This window comes from Notamacropus eugenii, chromosome 6 (genome assembly GCF_028372415.1).
Source record: "Notamacropus eugenii isolate mMacEug1 chromosome 6, mMacEug1.pri_v2, whole genome shotgun sequence".
Classification (NCBI taxonomy): domain Eukaryota; kingdom Metazoa; phylum Chordata; class Mammalia; order Diprotodontia; family Macropodidae; genus Notamacropus; species Notamacropus eugenii.
The window spans coordinates 338,116,594-338,137,721 of NC_092877.1; the positions used below are offsets into that span (position 1 = coordinate 338,116,594).

At 39.5% G+C, this 21,128-nt stretch overlaps 1 protein-coding gene across 1 annotated transcript; it reads right to left on the reverse strand.

Annotated features, from left to right (window-relative positions):
• Positions 1-210: 210 nt before the first annotated feature.
• TM4SF1 (transmembrane 4 L six family member 1) lies at positions 211-11,286 on the reverse strand. The gene is made up of 5 exons (XM_072618269.1): positions 10,839-11,286; positions 8,178-8,267; positions 7,951-8,096; positions 3,996-4,176; positions 211-1,181 (listed from the first exon to the last, which is right to left on the reverse strand). Exons 1-5 carry the CDS (start codon positions 11,013-11,015, stop codon positions 1,167-1,169), a joined length of 609 nt encoding a protein of 202 aa, XP_072474370.1. The 5' UTR covers positions 11,016-11,286; the 3' UTR covers positions 211-1,166.
• Between the last annotated feature and the right edge of the window lie 9,842 nt (positions 11,287-21,128).

Below are 21,128 nucleotides of genomic sequence, written 5' to 3' on the forward strand. Positions count from 1 at the left end.
CGCTGAGGGACCGTGGGGCAGTGAGAACTACTGGAGAAATGAGGAAGGGAAAAAAGAAAGAAACTGAGGCGTGAGGGGGGAGAAAAATGCAAACCCTATTCCCTTTTCCAGCAATTGGAGTGAGAGCGTGGGAATCTTAACCTAAGAAAAGGAAGAACAATTAGAAAAAGAAGAGAGAGTTTTAAAATTATGAGTCGATGAAGGAAGAGGTTAAAATGTGGTAAATATACTTTTTTATTTTTTTTATACAAAGACTTGGGGTGTTTGGTACAGTGCCTACTCTCAATCTTTCTTTACTCTAAATACTTAAATACTCAAATTTAACCCCATCTATGCTGGGCCATTCTGTGTGACTCTGGTCAATATCCTTCCATGAGTTCATCATGGCGGGATGGGGATGGATGCCTTCTTCTTCCATTAATACTGTTTTGTTTTGGTTTTACTGCTTCAATCCATCTCCCCCTCTGTGTTCTTCCTCAACAGCTTCTCCACAGCCTTCTCTTAACTTTTCAAAAGCTCCATTCTCAGTGCAGATCCATATGTCATGCTAAAACATAGCTAGGAGGACATAGAGGAGCATCTGCCTCTTTCATTGGTTCCAGGACAACCTCATTAAGCAGCTCTCACAAGTTGCAGATATGCAGCTTCCCCATCATCACACTTAACACTGTCATTTGAGCTAAAGGAGCTTCTGAAGAACTTTGGAAATGCTATACAGATGGGAAACACCATATAAACAATGAAAAGAAAGCTTCTTTCCTTCTTCTTTTAAATAAAAGCATTCCAGAATGCTCTCTTATTTTTTAAAAAAAAGTACATACAAATGTGCGCAGTACTTATGAGAACGTCATTTCTATCCATGGGATGTTTGTCTAAAGTATCACTCAATTTTGCCCTCTGATGTACTAGGGAGCCACCTCCCCTTACTCCAGTGAGAATCCCCTACAAAGCAGGCTTAAGTTTCTCATGAGTTGGATGAATCCTGATATCACCAAGTTTAGGTCTTGCCGTAGCACAGACATACCAGTCTCTATACAAATTTATAAAAGTAAAGTATATGCAATATGATACAAATACTAGTACAAAGTTTTACAAATTAATAAAAATGAAACATAAATTACAGTGAAATTCAGGAAGATTTTGGCCTCTCTTTTGGGATGCTTCTTCTAGCAGTCATATTGCTGTAAAGGAAAGAGAATAGACAACATTATCAACAGTCCTGAAGATTTTAGCATTTTAAGTCCCCACCCTGTCCTCTCTATTAGAAGAACGATGTGGCACAATGTGTAGAAAACTTAACTTGAAGCCAGAAAGATTTTGGTCCAAGTCTTGTTGTTAACATATACTGACTCTGTAACCCTGGGCCAATTACCTAACCTACAAGGGGTCTAGAGCACCCTCTAAGACTCTGATTTGTAGAGAAGGTACTGATCTGCATTGGAAGAGGTCTTTATCTTACTCTGAAGTGCCCTACATTCATGAAATCATAGATCTGACCCCTATCTCAACAAGGCCACCATTAAAAGCCCTGCTCTGAGGTTTATCATGGTATGGAAGTGAACCATGACAAAGGCCATGCCAACTGGCAGAACATGGTCTCCCCTTGAAAAAAGTCAAGGATGGGACTGGTGATGAGCTACATTTTTATGATCCAAGGATCAACTAATCTGAGTTCAAAGAAGCCCATCCATCATGGGAGTGATGAGCTCTCAGCCAAGGATACTCTCAAAGAGTAACTGCTAAGCAGAGAAAGTACCCATACCCATGAAATTACAGGTGGTCTGGAGTTACTCCCCAAAGCAGACCTATAAAACATCTTCTCACACTGCAGTACATTTGCGAAAAGGAAATAACCAGTCACCCAGTTTAAAGCAAGATTCCTTCTAAATAATGCCCAAGGCTTAAAAAAATATTTATTAAATGTTTCATAACCAAATCATCCAGCAGAGGCCCTGAGGGAAAACAATCAAAAAAAAAAAAAAAAGAGGCTCACAGGAATGGAAAGTTACTGATGTGTATGTGTGTGTATGTGTGCATGTGCTAGTGTTCTCTTTGAAATGTATGATGAATTTATAATCAAAGAATTTCATAAGAAAAGAGAGAACATTTACAAAATCTTAGGTCTGTTCAATGGGCTGGCCACTGGAGAGGGAACCATGAACCTCTTGACCAATAGGTATTCTCCCCCCCAAGCTAGAATCACTCTTTTGTAGAGTTAGTTGGAATGGATCTCACAAGTCATCCAGTCTAACCCACAAATCAGTGGCAGAGCTGGTGTTTGAACTCAAGTCTTCTTAATTTCAAATTCATCAACTTAATTATAATTGTTCATGTCACTTTCTATATGAAGCCTTTCCTGATACCCCCAGATCCCTGTGCTTTCCTCCCTGCTCATCATAAAAAACCTAACCTATCTCTTTTATACATCTCCATATATGCATGTTACCCCATCTCTCCCCATACAAGTTCCTTGAGGGCAGGGACTGTTTTAGTTTTGTCTTTGCATCTCTAGAACCAAATGTAGTGCCTGGGACACATTAAATATTTAATAACTAATGATGATTGATTATTTCAAAGCTCAAAAGATCCATGATTTTATGGATGGAGGTTGCCATTCATGGGGACCTTTGAGTAGACAGTCTTCTTAAAAGGCTGTAACCCAAAGAATTCATCACTTTGTGATAAATCTGGTAATGAACTTCTCCAAATTTAGCAAACACCAAAGATCCAAGTACCCTTTCTCACCTTATACACCTGGAAAACTTGCATAGAAAACCCCCAAGGAAATCAGACTTTTTCTCCTTTTACAACCAAATTTGTTCTCATGTTCTCCCTGGTGATGTGCGGGATGTTTTTCTCTTGTTCCTAGTAAGGGTTGAATTTTGTGGCAAGGGTGAGCTTTTAGCTTTGGGGTTTGATCTACCTTTTAAAGCCAGAAGGAGCTCCATAAAGGAGAAACTTCTTTGTTTTAAGGCCGGATATTCAGCTGGATTGAAAAGAATCTAAGCTTCTCCAGTGGAGAAATCTGCTGTTTACCTAATCCTGTTACCCAGATTACAAAGTCAACAGAAGGAAAACAAATCTCCAAACTGAACATTAACCCACGTTTGCTGGATTGAATTTGGACACAGACCCAGGCCAATAGAACAACATTATGCAAGAGGGTAGGGAGATTGCAGGTATTTTTTTCTGAACTGGATGTTTGGGTATTTGTCCCCTAAACCATATCCTCAGGAAACATGTGCTTCCTGGTTTTCATAGAGGAGGTTTGTTATCAGCCTAACAGAGCTAGAGGCACTATGTTGGGCATGCCACTCATGTACACCAGCTCTCTAATGACCCAGGTGTCCTTGGTTCCTTGTATTTTCTGCCATGTCTTCTTCCTATTAGAGAGTGAAGGGTACCCTGGAGCCTACTATACCCTATATCTATTTGTGTCTCTTCAGCTCTACTAAATAAATTCAAAGTGTTGGTAGATCAAGATTGGTAAGGGAAGTCTGTGCCTTGTGGGAACTGAGTTCTAATGAACGTTTTGTCACCTGCAATATTCTATAGACTGAAGCTCACAGAATAAATGGAACTATAAGGGACAGTGATTATAACTAATAATAGTAATAGAAATGGTAATTCTGGTACCGGAGAAAGCACCATAAACCATGTCCTGGAAATAGCAATGGAATAGTTCCCTCAAAATAACATTTTAAGACAAATTCACTTGAGAATAAGTAAGATATTACTAATAACAGCTCATACTTATATAAACTTGAAGATTTACAAAATGTTTCACAGTGATTCTCTTATTTAGCAATGTATGTAAATGCTATTTACATATTCTTACTCTTCTTATTTATTTTTGCTTTTGTAATTAGTTTTATTATACAGGAAGCAGATCTGGGAAGTTGATGTTGTCTGTTTACTTCTGTTTCTCCAATAACAAAAAATGTATTACGTTGCAATAATTGGATAGCACTGGCCATTAGCATGGACCCTCTTACCTGTTGGCGGGAGCAGCAAAAACCACATATGCCTCCAAGTACACCATTTATTACTTGAATGAGACACAAGATGAATTCGATTCCTCCAAGTGCCAAGAGAATGGAAAACAGGGTCACGTTCCATTGCACGACATTCTTGGGTTCAATGCACTCGGACCATTGGGAGGGGTCAACAAGGTAGCTGTTGTTGGTAAAAGTAGAAATTGATTAGTCCTATTATGTGATACCCAGAAAGACTTCTTTCCTTTTCAACCAGAAATATCAAAGCCTCTGATGTAGGCAGCTGGCCAGTATCATAGTTTCCATAAAAATAATGACATTCAGACCACCCATGTTCCTGTTGTGGATTTAAAAAGCTGAATCTATGACCTCTAAAATCCAACATTCCCAGGGTGCTGAACTTAGAGGCTGAGCACCTGGTTTTGGTATCATCAGCTCAGATATTTGTTACTTTCGTGACCTTGGATAAGTCAATTCCTTTGAACCTCAGTTTTCTCATCTGTAAAATGGGAGGAGTGAAGAATTGAGATGGAGGCCCTCTGAGATCCCCTTCAGATCTAAGTCTATAATTCCAATCATTTCTTCCTTTAGAAGAATGATGAATATTCTCTCTAAAAGGGAAAATACATAGGAGATAATAATAACCAAGGTTGGTCCCAAAGAAGATGTGAGAAAATGCACCTCCCTCCTTTCCTTGCAGAGGTTGGGTACTATGAATTGGAAACCCTGCCAATCAAGGTTGATATGTTGGTTAGCTGTACTGAATAATTTTTTCAAAATTCTTTGTTATGAAGGGGAATAAATATATTCAGAAATTAAAGTGATCTAAAAATAAAAACATGCTATTATTTTAATAATATAAAGATATTATTACATTGCAATATATGATATATTAATACAATATAATATAGTTTATATTAACATATGACAATACTTATTATAAGCATTATATGAAGGGTTCAAATTTAACCTACAACCAGGCCCTACAGGTATTTATCATGTTCATTATGATAATTTCCATTATAATTTGTCTTAAATATCATTTGGAGATTAAATTAAAATATTAAAACCAAAAGCCATTCCTGTATACTTAGTGAAATACCAAGATTAAGCTGCTAAAGTGTGCTTCTCAACGTAAGGGAGTCATAGGAACTGAGCTCAAGCCCCTTCCCTAAAACTTGTGACTTGCATGAATTTACACAAGTTACTTAACCTTTTACATAAGTCACTTAACCTTTCTTGACTTCTATTTCCTTCTATGTAGACTGAGGGTATAGCATTGGATAGCCTTTGAGATCCTGTCCAGCCTTAGATCTATGGTCCTATGATCAACACAAAGGTCAATTAGCAATATGGGAGATTCTGCAGGAAAAACAATGTGATTCAAATGATGCTTTTCTTAGGGTTATATTAAAATCAGTCTCTATTTCCTAAATACACACTAGTAGATATCAGTGAAAGCAGCAGACCAGGGGAATACTAAGAGCTTGGGGCAGGCAGTTTATGGTTTAAATTTTGATGTAAATAAATTTATGGTGATAAAGCAATGCTTTATCTAAAATTTAAAAAGAAAAGCATCTAGGTGGCTCTGTGGGGTGGAAAGGAAATCTAGAGCCAGGACGAGCTAAAGTCAAATCCTGCCTCAGTTTCTTCAGCTGTAAAATAGGGATAATAATAGTACTGGCCTCCCAGGGTTATTGTAAAGACCATTTGAGTAACGTATAAAGAGCTTTGCAATTCATAAAATGCTAAGCACTAACTTTCTGTGTGTCTAACCTGAATTCAAATGCCAGAATTGCCACTTACTCCCATTCTCTAGTCTCTTGATAGTTTATCTGTAAAAGGTTCAGAGAAATCTATTAAAGCCATCCTGCCATTGTTTGACGTGACCAAGTGGAGTCAAAAAGGAGAATGTCATTCTTCTCTACATTGCTATTGCAATAGTCTTCATTTCTTAGCCACAGGCATAGTTTCTTATGGTTTTACATGTATAAAACAGGTCTCTGGCTCTGAATGAAAAATTAGCAGGACTCACTATGTGATTATTTTAAAAAGACAAAATGTAGGTGGCGATGGAATGTTGAAAGTAACATCAGGGTCCATAAACTACTCTTGACATTTCCTGGCTGTGTGACCGTTGTGCAAATCACTTAACTTCTCTGAGGCTCAGTTCCTTTATCTACAAAATGAGGGTATTAATATCCGTAGGAACCCTTCATTTGTCAAGCTTTTATGAGGTTCAGTTTAGAGAATGTATGTAAAACACTTGGCAAACTTTATAGTGCTACATAAATCATTATTATCCTTCAGGGACTAATTTAATGTCACATGTTACAACTCTTTAAATGCTAACTACTAGTTTGGGGTCCACAACTAGGCTGTATTGGTTATAAGTTAACAGTGAGAATGACTAGTTATGTATGCATAAAAGCTGTCAAATGTCCAACTGGCAATGGTAGGGAGGAGGCAAATCCAGTGCAGTGATCTTCCTGAATTCATAGATATCTTCCCCTGGCTCTCCAAAATGGAAGACTGAAATTTTTAAAATGAATTCGGAAGATATTAAAGGAATCTGGACAAGGGTAAGCCTTTAATTTCACCATGTGAAAGGGAAAATGTTCTCTAGTCATTATCTGTGTCTGAACATTCACACCATTGTCTTAAATGTTTCCCTGACTTCTCTTGATAATAACTCACATGTATACAATACTTAAAGGCTTTACAAATCACTTTCTTCATAAAAGCCGCGTTAGGCATATACTTATTAGGATTATTACCCCTCATTTTGCAGATGAAGAAAATGAGAAGAGAGTTTAAGTTCCTCAGAGACATGTAGCTAATAAGTATTACATTAAGGATTTGCACTCAGGTCTCTTGACTTTAAGTCTATGCTCTTTCTCTTGTACCATGCTGTATCCCTGACAAGATGTAGGTGCTAAAATATACTGGTAAGAATTCCTTATTTACACTGCCACTGGGGCCAGGAATAATAGTTCTATCTTACAACAATATTATGATATTGTTATAGTATATATTGTTATATAACATATTATATTATAATAATACATAATTATATATAACATTATATTATAATATACATTATATATTTACTATAATATGTATGTAAATATATAGTCTTGTGTATATCTACATATATGCCATATATGTATATTACACATGCTGTTGTTCAGTTTTGTCCAACTCTTTATGACCCCGTTTGGAGTTTTCTTGGCATAGATATTGGAGTGTTTTGCCATTTCTTTCTCCAGCTGATTTTGCAGATGAGGAAACTGAGGTAAACAGGGTTAAGTGACTTAATCAGGGTCACACAATCACACAACTAGTAAGCATCTGAGTCTGGCTTTGAACTCAGGAAGATGAATGTTCCTGACTCCAGGCACTGTGTCAACTAGCTGAGGATTACATGTAAGCAGTATTACACATGAATGTGTCTAATATGCATACACATATGCATGCATGTATATGTATGTATATATATGTGTATTGTGTATACACATACAGGATGTCCCAAAAATTTTAGTGAAGTTTTAAGCTTAAAACTTTACATACAGTTAATTTTGTTTTGACCTTGACCTGTGATTTAACTAAATGCACACAGTAACCAGTAATACGAATAACATCTATCACAATGCTGTAATATATTTTCATTTAACTGGAAAATTCACTCAGTCAAGCAGAATGATTTAGTGGAAAGCACTCTGCCCTGTATTCAAAGGACCTAGTTCAAATCCCTATTCTTCAACTCATTTGCATTTGAGCAAATCACTTAATCTTGCTGTATCTCAGTTTCCTGATCTGTAAAATGAGGGGTATGGAGGAGAAGACCTCTAGGGTCTCTCCTAGCTCTCAGTGCCAGGTTGCTAAAAATAAAAGTAAATTTCTTTCCATGCCTACTGAAAAGACAGCTTTGCCAGAGGCATAAAACACTACGTACTCTCCATTGGTGTGGGCAAAGGTGTAGTTCCATTGGCCATGGCGGTCAAGACAACGGGGACCTTCAGCCAAGCCAAGAGCCGCCACGATGACACAGTACCCAGATCCTGCCAGTCCCACGAGGGCCGCCAGCACCGAGGACAGCATCTAGGAAAGAAAGTGCAGCTTAGAAATGAACCGTGGCCCATCAGCAGGGCAGAGTTTGGGAGCCAGGGGGAGAAAACCTACCGCGCAGCTTTTCCCACAGTTCTCATGGCCACAGCATCCACAGCAGTCTTCCTCTTCCAGTCCAATAAATACAAAAGCAGGAAGGAGCATCTAGTTGGGAAACAAGCCGATCAGATACGAGTTTCTTCTCACAAGGTCTCTTGGTGGTTAATTTAAACGCTATACAAGGACTTTTTCATTCTTCTTTGCCCCTAAACGCTGTAATAGCTCATGGCCAGAGACAGTTGGAACTGCCTAATTGTAGTTTGGGGACCTGCTTGGAACTGGGGCCTCAAAGGAGCCCATACAATATTGTGAAATTCTGAAAGGGAAAACCTCTCTAAGGAAAATGAATTCTAATTCATTTAAATATAGTTAAATTTCACGAGGTACTCTACTTTGGGAGAGGAAACAGAGTAGGTGGGAGCTGGGAAGGGAGCCAAACCCCAAGGTTGGGAAACACAAATTCAGCCATGAGTGATTATGGAACTTGAGTGTCTCACATACAATGACAACTGCCAGCATCACTTTTGTTAAATAATTAAATCATCCTAGACTGGGTGGAGAGTTCTGTTACCAATTCTCTGTGATGACTATGAAGTGGAAAAATATAATTTTGGTTTTAAGATTCCTAGTATGGTGGCACTCTAGGCAGTAGATAGAGAACAGCCTCAAAGCCAGTTCAAGGTCTTCTTCTGACGTATAAAACAGTACGATCCTGGGCAAGTCACTTAACCTCTAAGTGTTCTAGGTCTCTCTCTAAGATTATAAATTGCAGAGAAGGTGCCAACTTCTATCTGATGAAGAGAGTTTCCTCACTTGGGAGTTCCTTATACTAATAAAATCATAAGACCAGGCACTGTCCCTATATATGATATAAGAAATATTTAGGGAATTGATGAGACAAAGCTGTTATAAAGCCAACTTAATTCCTCAGCATTTAGTAAGTATTTATTCAGCGTGTACTTCTGGTACACCTGCTGCCTTCCTCAGAAGGGAAAAGTGAGGGAAACTGTTTTCAGAACCAGTTACAATGTCAATCAGTTTTGATGAATTGTTTTTCTTTGCTATGAGGGAGGGTTCTAAGCGGGAAGGAGTGAAGTAATATGAGGAAATGATTGTGGCAAAAACAAAAAAAAGTCATCAGCAAAATATCCCTCATTTATCAAGTACCTTCTATGTGCCAGGCTCTGGAAATAAAAACAACCAATCAGCAAGCATTTATCCAGTGCTTACTGTATGCAAGACATTGTGTTAAGTACTGACGGTACAAAGGCAAAAAGTGCCTGCCTTCAACGAGCTCCCATTCTAAAGGGTGAGACATCATACAAATAACGAGGAGCACACAATATATATATTGAATAGAGGGAAGGAATTCTCAGAGGAGGAAGGAGCTAGCAGATGGAGTGAGGAGCAGGAAAGGCAAAACAGGAAAGTGGACAATTATGGGGAGGAGGACAAGTACAAGAACACAGATATTGGAATATAAAGCATGGAGTAAAGGAGACAATTTGAATTCAAAGCTGGTTTAGCTAACTCTCAGAATCACAGATCTCCAGGTGGAAGGAGCCTCAAAAGCCCACCCACTTTACAGATGAGAAAACTGAGGTCTGAGGAAGTTAAATGACTTGCTTAAAGTTATACAGAAAGTAAGAGGCATGGGTGGGATCTGAACCCAAGTCCTCCAACTGCTTCCAAGTTCAAGGTTCTTTCTACTGCCCACAATTTACTTACTAGGATAAAAGATTTTTTAAAAAATACATATATACATACGTAAATGTATATATGTATGTATACATGTTCTTTACCTAACCAATGATCAGTAAACTCATATGGTTATATGGTCTCATTTCTGTAAGAAATTAATTTTTTAATATCCATTCCCCGTAGCTTAGTAAAGGTGTGAACCCTAGCTCAGTCACATTCTTTCCACAGCAGGGTTTAAGCTAACATCCCAAAGCTGGCATTCCAACACCTTCCAGCTAATTTCAAACACACGTGCTCACACACACACACACACACACACACACACACACACACACAGAACCAGCCTTGGAAAAAACAGCACATTCCAATTTTGTCTCCAGACACTGACCTAAGATTCCACACTGCTCTGTGGAATTCTTCGTATAAACCACACCCCACTCACATCCGTCCTCATTAACTTATTATCCTGAAGTTCCATAATTCCAGGCAATAGGGCACATAAATATGTCTCTTAGTTTTAACAGAATAAACAGCAGTCAGCTTACCCCGAAAAAAACACAGGAGAGAGAAGGGGCCAACCCCCTCCCAGGTTGTCAAGCCAAAAGTTAAATGCTATCCTGTCCTGGAAATTCTAGATTGCTGGAGATTTGATTTTAGGGCCACATTCCTATTTCCTAGCCCTGAAGGCCAAGACAGTTTCAACTCTTTGGTTCCTATCAATGTAACCCTGCAGATTTGAAAGGCAGGAGCGATCCTGGGGAGAGCTAGCTGATAGTGTAAGTGGACACCCGACAAATTCCACTTCCCTCTACCCTACACAATGCAGCCTTCTTCTCATCGTTTTTTTTTCAAGTCTCCTTTCTGAAAGGAGTTTTTGAGATGAACTCCAGAGAACTACTTTGAATGAAAACCGAGGCTTTGGAAACATCATCCCAAAGTGAGGTGTGGGTGAAAGTAGCAAATCATTCTACTTACCAGCAGCCCCCCTCCTACGATCCCTGAGAAGAACCAGACGAAGCGACTCAGGTGGTCTTCACTGGCAAACTTTGTCTCCCCATTGGGAAAATAGAGCAAAATGTTGGCCACGATACACAGGACAGCGAGGCCCACCAGGGAGTGCCCGATGCACCGGGCACATCTGCCGTAACACATGTTGCCTGCTGGGCTTGATGTCCTGGCTTTAGCCTCCAAATCAGAAGAGTTGGTGACTGGCTGAGGACAAGGCAAATAGAATCCTACAGCCCAGGTCTGCAAAAGTTCTTAAATAGACACCCAGCTCTTAGTCACTGGGTGGGTGAGGGTTTCACGCTTTCATTGGTCCCGATGGCAGCTTCCACTAAGGGAGGAGGAGGGAAAACAGCAGGAGGAGGAGGAGGAGACATGGCAATGGCCCGCCCTTCACATGAAATCAGTTGTGGACAAATGAAACCAGGGGCGGGGATGGGAGAAGGAGTTAGGGACGTCAGAAGGGAAATTGCAAGGGAATATGATTAATCTTCAACAATAGATTCAAACATGGGACCTTGTACAGAGAGCTCTTACTGGAATCAAGAAAGGAAGAAAGCCTTTCTCAGTTTCTAAGTGGCACAAATTTACAAAGAAAAACAAACCAAAAACAATTTTTTTTAAAAAAAACTGCTTTCTGTTGCATCACATCCAATGTCACTTTCTGGGGATTTTCTAATTTGGGGGGCTTTGGTGTGCCATTTTTAGCCCTGTCTCTGACTTGATTTATGACTCGAGGCAGGTTGGTTAAGCTTTTCTGTGTCTATTTCCTCACCTGTCAGGTAGGTTTGCCACCTACACATCTATAGTGCTGGTGAGATTTAAAGGTTATTTCTCTGTAGACAACAGCTATGTTTTAGAAACAGTGTGTATAAATCAAATCATCTTGCCAGAGCACGTAATTCATAGGATCATAGAATTAGAGCCAGAAGGGACCTCAAACACCGTCTGGTCCAAACCACCATCCCATTTTAGAGATGGCAAAACTGAGGCTGGTCAGTAAGTTACCCAAGGGCACACAAGTAATAAGTAAACAGAGGGCTGATCTGATGCCACATTCTCTTGGCTTCAGAACTAGTTCTCTTTTCTGTTGTAATATGCTTACTATAGAAGTTATTTAAAGGCAATCCAGTCTGACTGCTTCTTGGAAGTTAATGAAATTCTTTTAATGACTCAGAGCTTTTCCCTGAAACAAAGGCCTCTTTCTTTCTTTCTTTCTTTCTTTCTTTCTTTCTTTCTTTCTTTCTTTCTTTCTTTCTTTCTTTCTTTCTTTCTTTCTTTCTTTCTTTCTTTCTTCCTTCCTTCCTTTCTTTCTTCCTTCCTTCCTTTCTTTTTCTTTCTTTCTCTCTCTCTCTCTCTTCCTCCCTCCCTCCCTTCCTTCCTTCCTTCCTTCCTTCCTTCCTTCCTTCCTTCCTTCCTTCCTTCCTTCTTTCCTTCCTTTCTTTTTTTCTTTCTTTTAGAATCAATAGAACTTCACTGATAAGCACAGGATCACAGACACAAAGTTGGAAGGGACCATGGAGGCCCTGTCTCCCATGCCTGAAATGCTCTCGCCTTCCAGGCTTCCCAGTCTTCCTTCAAGTCCCCGCTAAAAGTCTTTTCAACCCCTCTTAATTCTAGTACCTTCTTTCTGTTAATTATTTCTCATTTATCCTGCATATAACTTGTCTGTACAAATTTGTTTGCTTGGTCTTCCCCATTGACCGTCAGCTCCTGGAGGGTCAGCACTATCTTTTGCCTTTCTTTGTATCCCCAGCACTTAGCACAGTCAGTGCCTGGCACATAGTAGGACCTTACTAATTACTGACTGGCAGGGGTGGTCTGAGGCCAGCTCTTACTGACTGCTTATTGATCAAATTTCAATGTAAGCATTTACATTTTGGAAATCGACAAAGTCTACAAATTAGGATTTGATTTGTAGTGTTTTTTTGATTGTCTAGAGTCCAGGATAGAGTGCTGAGCCTGGAGTCAGGAAAACTTGAGTTCTGTGTGACTCTGGGGAAGTCACTTAAGACTGTTTGCCTCAGTTTCCTCACATATAAAATTAGCTGGAGAAGTAAATGGCAAACTACTCCAGTATCTTTGCCAAGAAAACCCCAAAAGGAATCACAAAGACTCAGACACAAATGAACAACAACGAGCAACTTAAGAAAGTGGTGGCGAAAATGTTAGTACTGCTTCAGAAAGTGTGTCAGGCTTACCTTTTTTTCCCTGATTATTAACCTTCACCAGCACATCATTGCGTAGTGGTCATCTAATCCAACCCACTTATTTTGTAGAGATGCAGAGAGGTGGCTCAAGGTCACATAGGCAATCAGTAGTTGAGTCAGGATTCAAACCCAAGTCCTCTATTTCCCAATCCAACATTCTTACAACTATTTCATGCTGCCTCTGAAATTCTGAAACTGAAGACCACTCAGAGGCTAATGGAGAGGCAGCTGGATGAAAGGCATTACAACGGAGAACTGAAACAAAAGATGTCATCAAAGAAATGGTTGAGTAGGAAAGTCATAGTAACAGATAGATGGCCCATCTACTCCATTGGTAGCCATGCAATATAAAGAGAATGCAAGATGCTGCCTCCTTAAAGCTTAGCTAGACTCCCCCACCACAATGCCCCAAATTTGGGGGAGGGCATGGATGGGGGTCTTATGGGCAGACATGGATGACAGAGTAGTCCAGGAAGGAAATCTGGTTTGGGAGTCAAATGATCTGGAAAAATTCTAGCTCTTCTCTTTACCCACATGACTATGGACAAGTCAGCTTCCCCCCTGCCCTGAGTCTTAGCTTTCCTATCTGTAAAATGAACTCAATAAGGGCCCTTTTACCTCCATGATCCTATGTATTACTAGAGAGAATACCCACATCAGCAAGATGGCAGCTGCATTCAGGTATTGGTATTATTTAAAAGAAGTTTAGCATAAAAGAAATGAAAAATAATCTTGAACTTCTTTTGCACAAATCAGGTTTGCATATATTAGATTTGCTTATAGGGAATTATGCTGGTAGTACCATCTGTGTACTTAGTCAGGTGAGGGCATCTGCCATCAAATGGTGACAGAGTTTTAAGTAGGAATTTTTGTACAAGAGAAAAATCTCATGAACCCTTTCTAGGGCAAGCAGTCTTTGGTGAAGTGGGGATGGGGGATGGTAGGACATTGCTCAATAGTGGGAAAATGTAGGGGAGAATTGGATGAGGTAGGAGAGAAGTGTACCCAACCTGATATTTGACATCTTCCTTTTTAAACTAACTGTTCTCTTTTTTTTTACACTCATAAAGGCTGCAAGTGCTATCGTCTTCCAAGTTCAGAACTCTGAATTTGGTGCTCTTGGGGAATACCTCAATTGTTCCGCCCTAGTTATGCTCTAGTGTGTGGATAAAATTTTTGTATTTTCTTTAAACATTCATCTCATCTCTTTCCTCAGTGCTTTTGAATAGCTCACAAAGAGACAGGCTATCTGAAGCTCCATCTAATATATCCTTACTCCATCATGGTTCCATTGCCTCAACATCAAAAAGAAGATGGGGAGAGGTGGGCAGGGGAAAAAAGTAGATTAAATATAGAATGAAACTTTTTCAAGTTGGCTTGTTCTAGAGTAGCAATTTTCCAAGTTGAGCTGCATGTGTATTGAACCGAGGGGATCTGGTGTAGCTGTAAAATTAGCTATGTCTTGTATTAGTTAATTCAGTAGTTAGATAATAATGAAAAGAAGTCAGAATCACAGATTTTGAGCTCCAGGTTGGCCAGTTGGGTTTATTCTGTTCCATGGTCTCAGATGGAACACCCTAACTCTAGCTTGGATTTTACCCTGACGAGCCATCTTGTAAATATATATAATTGGTCACAAAGGGGGTTGGGGAAGGGGGAATGAATAATCAATATGCCCCCACTAGAAAATTCCACACCAAGAGTCAAGAGACTTGACTTGTTTACCAATAATGGATGCCAATTAATGTATACCAGCTTTAGTTTCTTCAAGTTTAAAATTATGGAGGAAGATAGGGAGTAGATTATTTCAAAGGCAGCTTCTAAGCCTAATACTTTATGATTCACCAGTTTAGTGAATGATGGAGCTTTCTCCACTGGATAAAACATGAAGATAATTATCATGTCAAGGAAAAAATCGCTCAATTGATGCCTGAGTAAAATGCCATCACTTTGGACCAGGTGCAAGGGAAAGAGCACTGGTTTTGGGATCAGAGGACCCAGGATTAGATTGCTACCTATATGCTCTGCCACTTACTACCTGTATGACCTTGAGAAAGTCATTTGGCTTTACTGGGCCTCAGTTTCTTCATCTAAAAAATGAAGGGGTTGGGCTGGATGGTCTCTGAGGTCACTTGCAGCTGGAGATTTATGGTCTTCTTCCCAAGGTAGGAGGGGTTACTCAAGGGGCAGTGATTGCAACACAGAAAGAAAACTGGAGCCTCAGGATAAGTCAAAAGATGATAGAATCTCAGATTAGGAACGGATCTCAGAGGTCATTAGTCCAACTCATGTCAGGATTGTACCCTCAGAGGTTATGTCTAGTCCAACACATACCAGCAATTTGCCCAACAACATTCTGAATAAATGTCCATTGAGCCATCATTTGAAGACCTTAAGTGCCTGGAAACACCGCTGCCCAAAGAAGTCCATTCCAATTTTGGACAGTTCTAGTTAAAGAGTTTTTCTGTACATTGAGCATAGGTCTACTCTGCAACTTTTATCCATTCCTCCTGGTTCTGCACAAGGCTAATTCTTTTGTATATGGCAGCCCTTCAAATCCCTTTCTACACAACAATCATGTCTTCACCAGGGTAAACATCAATTGCTTTGCAGGGCACTAGATGCACTGCCCCAGATTCCACCAGCTGCAGAAGTTTAGAGACTAAGATTCCTAAGAAGGGTGGAGTGAAAGCTCTTGAGGCTGCTTTGCAGAGATTTCTAGAAGAAAGATGAAAAAAGAGAAAAGGAAAGAAAAAAGAAGAAAGCTGTCTCTAGAGAAGAAATAGAAGGGAGGAAAAAACTGGTTCCTATTGCAAATAGCAGCACTAGTGCTGGCTGTATGTATTCACAGATTGTCCCCTCCATTCTGCTTTACTACCATTTATTCCCAATGTTACAAAAATTAATTAGCAGCTCCTAAATCTTTTGCATTAAATGGCATGCTCTAGAAATGAGGGCATGTGGAGGTGGATAGGGATAGAGACATTCTAGAAAAAGTGGACAACACAACTAGACTCTAGTATAAGACATGGGGAAATATCAGAGTGATGATTGCCTCTTCAGGAAATCACAAACATTAGCAATGGTATTCCTTATTTAGCTCAAAGAGCAGAAGAGATGATAAGCCAAGAGTCATTAATAACCTAATTAAAGCGCATCATTAGACCAAGTAGAAGGTAGTAAGCCCCTTGAAGAAGAAACAATATGGCCAGTGCTATGGGGAAATAGGGGTCAATGCCTTTCTGGATTCCTTAACTGGTTTGCGTGTTATTGCTCCCCTATACCTACTTCTTCTTCCAGTAATTTAATTGAGTGTGAGAATTTTATATGGTAAGGAAGTATCTCAACTTTCCCCTTTATCCAGCCTTTATCCAACAATCCTTACTACCTATGGATTTTTATTTTTTGCCCCTTCTTTTCACAAGTAGAAATAGGATCTCTGTCCCTCTCCCTCAGTAAACTATTGCGACAATCCAACCATGAGGTGATGAGGGCCTGTAACACAGTCATGGCAGTATCAGAAGTGACTGAGGAAAGTGTCAACATGTCAGAGGAAAAGTTAGTACGTAGGAGAGATATTACAAAGGTAGAGTTGACAGAACTTGGCAATTGATTATATTTCAGAAGGATGACAATTAGGTGACTGGGAAGGTGGCGATCCCCTCAAAAGTAATTGGAAAGTGAAGAAGAAGTGAGAGTTCTCCTACTAAGTTATAAACAAGCTGTAATTACCATGCATGAAGTGATAGTTCTGCTTCTGAATCAATAAGATAGCCTTGGAAGGAGCACGAGGAAGGAGTTTCAAAGAGATCTTTCTATAGCAAAAATAAAATGCTTTAGTTAAATTTCATCAATAATTCATTGAAAAACACTTATTAGATAAGTACTTGGAGTATACTCCACTGTGCTAGGTCCTGAGGGAATTATAAGAATAAATACTGTAAAGAAAATGATTGCTTTAGTTAAGAAACATTTATTAAGTGCCTACTATGTGCTAAGTGCTTGGGATATGAAGAAAGACAACAGACAGCCCCTGCTCTCAAGGGGGAACAGGGGTGGTGAACACAATTGTGTACAAACAAACCATATACAAAAAACTCAGTTAATCAAGAGGAGGAGACACTAGAAGTAAGGGGGATCAGGAGAGGTGGAATTTTACCCGGACTTAAAGCAAGCCAGGAATGCCAGAAGATAGAGATGAGGAGGGAGAGCATTCCAGGCTTGTGGGACAGGCAGTGAAAATACCTGGGGTTGGGAGATAGGAGGGAGGCCATTGTAGTTTCATGAGCTGGGGGGACTGAGGTAAAGTGTAAGAAAACTGGAAAATGAATGAAAAATAAACTCTTTTATGAAAAAAATGAAGTAAATTTAACTGAAATTAAGACACAGTATGTACCCTCCAGTAATCTGCAGTCTAGTAGTGGCTATCTTAATATTTTAAACTTGAAGGTGGAGACAAGGTGGCAGAGGGAAACCAACTTCTCTTGAGCTCTCCCTAGTTTCCATCAAGAACAATGTTAAATCAAGCCTCTAAAAGAAATCTGAAGTGATAGGATCCACAAAAACATGGAGTGAAACAAATTTCTAGCCCAAGATAACTTAGAAGGGCTTCAAGAAAGTTCTGACTCACAGATAAAAGGGGAACACAGCCTGATGCAGGTGGTATCTGAGCAAGGCAGTGGGAGCTCTTAGCCATAGCACAGATTGGCAACCAAGGCCCCACAGTCCAGGCTCGGAAGGCCAAATGCCACAGGCAAATTGCCAGCCCTAGAATACAGGGCAAAACATGAGCAACATGAGCCAGGCCACAGCCATGACATGAAAATTCAGTGACCAGGCCCTTACTCGCTGTGCAAGAAGCTTGGGACATTGTCCCCTGAACCCCAGGAGCAGTGCTTAACTTTTTAAAAATGAATACAAAACAGAAAAGAGCCCTGAATAGAGAAAGCTACTACAGCAACAGGGAAGATCAAAACACAATATCAGAAGAGGACCACAATGCCAAAATGCCTACATGCAAAACCTCAAAGGATAATATGACTTGGTCTAAAGTCCAAAAAGTCCTCTTGGAAGAACTAAAAAGGGATTTTAAAAATCAAGTAAGAGAGGCAGAAGAAAAAAATGGGAAAAGAAAGGATAGTTATGCAAGAGAATTATGTAAAAAGAGTCAACAGTTTGGAAAAGGAAGCACAAAAGTGACTGAAGAAAACAACTCTTTAAAAATAGAATAGGCCAAATGGGGGGGGGGGGGGGGGCGGGGAATCCACTGAAGAAAATAACTCCTTTAAAAGTAGATTTGGCTAAATGGAAAAGGAGGTACAAAAGCTAGCTGAAGGAAATAATTCTTTAAAATTAGGATTGGGCAAGTGGAAGTTAATGACTTTATGATACAAAAAGGAATCAGTTAAACAAAATCAAAAGAATGAAAAAGTAGAAGAAAATGTATAATATCTTATTGGAAAAAACAACTAACCTGGAAAATAGGTCCAGGAGAGATAATTTAAGAATTACTGGGCTACCTGAAAGCCATGATAAAAAAAAAAAAAAAACAGAGGTTGAACATCCTATTTCAAGAAATTATTCAGGAAAATTGCCCTGCTATCTTAGAGCTGAAGGGCAAAAGAATTATTGAAAGAATCCACCAATCACCTCCTGAAAGAGATCCCAAAATGAAAACTCCAAGTAGTATTGTAGCTAACTTACAGAATTATCACATTAAGGAGAAAATACTGCAAGCAACCAGAAAGAAACAATTCAAATATCAAAGAAACACAGTACAGATTGCACAGGACTTAGCATTTTCTACATTAGAGGATCAGAGGGCTTAGAATATGATATTCCAGAAGGCAAAGGAGCTTAGATTACCACCAATACTCAACTACCCAGAAAAATTGAGCATAATCTTTAAGGGAAAAAGAAGAGTATTTGACAAAATAGGGGACTTTCAAACTTTCCTGATGAAAAGACCAGAGTTGAATGAAAATTGGATCTTCAAATATAAGACTCAAGAGAAGCATAAAAAGGTAGATAGGAAAGAAAAAAAACATGGCATTCAATAAGGTTAAACTGTTTGCATACTTGTAGCTCTTAAGAACTGTATCTCTATTAGGGCAGTTAGAAGAAGTATACTTAGACAGAGGGTGTGGGTATAAGTTGACTTTGATGTGATAATAATAAAATAATTAAGGGGCAAAAAAAGGGATTTGACTGGGAGAAGAGGAAAGGGGGGAGGCAGAATGGGATAAATTATATCACATGAAGAAGCATGAAAGACCTATTACAGTAGAGAATGAGGCTGACAACTCTGTGCAATTCTGCCTTGCTTGAATCCAATTCAGGAGTGAGTCAAGATCTCACCCCATGATATCACTGGTTCTCTTCAAAAACAAAGGACAAACAATATGTATTTCTGTTAGCAGCATAAGTATGCATAGTGCTTGGGCCAGGTGTGCTGCCACATCACAGAGAAACATTTCTATTGGTCCTTCCCCTGAGTCACATAATTTATCTGGAGAAAAGAATGGGAAATACCATTGGAAATACCCTGTTCTCTCCTCCCCCACCCCATTTCCCCCAGGGCATTAAACTCATGATCAATACATGTTTGTGGTCAACAGTCTATCCTTATTGCATTGGTGCAGTAATTTGTCCAGTGACAAATATCTCTCTAGTTATGAAATTCAATTCAACAAATATTAAATTTTTTCTATGTTTTCTCTGTATAAGGTATAGTGCTTGGGGCTCTGACCATTCTCCTTTTAAAAGCAAGGTATTCTGTACTCCCCCACCTAACCCCCCAGGAGCCATATTGGCGAAAACCAAAGGACAGGTAGAGCATGTGTTTGCCTAGGTGAACCTGAGATTGGATCTTAAGTCCCTAGCTGTTTCATCCATTTGAGTTTCCTCACCTGAGTCCAGGTCACAAACATTGATCCTGAGAAATGCACATTTCCATCATTGAAGGTAAATAGTAAAAGTCTAGGAAATCAGGAGTTATGAGACAGTGCCATCTGTCTAATGGTAGATGGTTTTTAGGAGTCTTCTGAATTTTAGTCATGTCTTTTGAAGTGGAGAAAGTAAGATAGTTGTACTAAAACTGCTATCTATTTTGTACACTGAATAACATTTCTAGGGGACTCTATTTATTCTTTTAGGGAAGACGCTAAACATGAGGCATGCCCAAGCTTGGCTGGAGAGATTTTCCCTTGTCAGTTTCCAATCTGGTATTACTCCCACCACCTGCTGCTTTTGTTTCACTTCATGTGCTGTTTGTTGAATGGATCTGGAGAAAGTCCCCAAACTTTGGTGATTGGGTCCATTGCAAATTCACGATACATAATCTTAATGGAACCCTCACTACCACAATATTTTTATGCCTCCCCAAGAAATTTACTTTCCTATCCACTACAACAGCTATTCTTGGCTTTCTCATACATTCTCAACTTCCCAAGGCACTCCTCTCAACTGAGGACCTCACCTCATACTTCACTGAAAAAATGGCAGCCTTTGATGTCTCTTCTCCTGGTTCTCCTATCCATCTGACCAATCCTCTGTTTTCTTTGCTATTATTTAGCTCATCCTTTAACCTTCCAAATCCCTTCAACCTCCTCTCTCTTCTGATTAGAGGGCTAGAGGGTAAGAGACCTAAATTGCTCCCCAAATCTTCCTTTATAGAGGGCAGAGATCTGGACTTTCCAATTCACTCTCTAGTTTCCATCAGCAACTCTGCCAGGTTTGAACTCAATGAAACAAGATGTGGCTCTCCACACCCCTCCCCTACTCTCTCATCCTTTTCTCCTATACTCCTCTTTTCACCTTTATTTTATGCATCTTTCCTCATTAGATTGTAAGTTCCCTGAGGTCAACCACTATCTTTCTTTTTCTAATTGATATCCCCAGTGCTTAGCACAGTGCCTGGAACATGAGGAGGTGCTTGATAAATGTTTCTTGAATTTGAATATGGTTCATGATCTAGGTCAGATGTGCTAACAGTGGATGTCCTCCAAGACCCTGTCCTGAATTTTTTCTCTTCTCCTTCGATTCTCTCTCC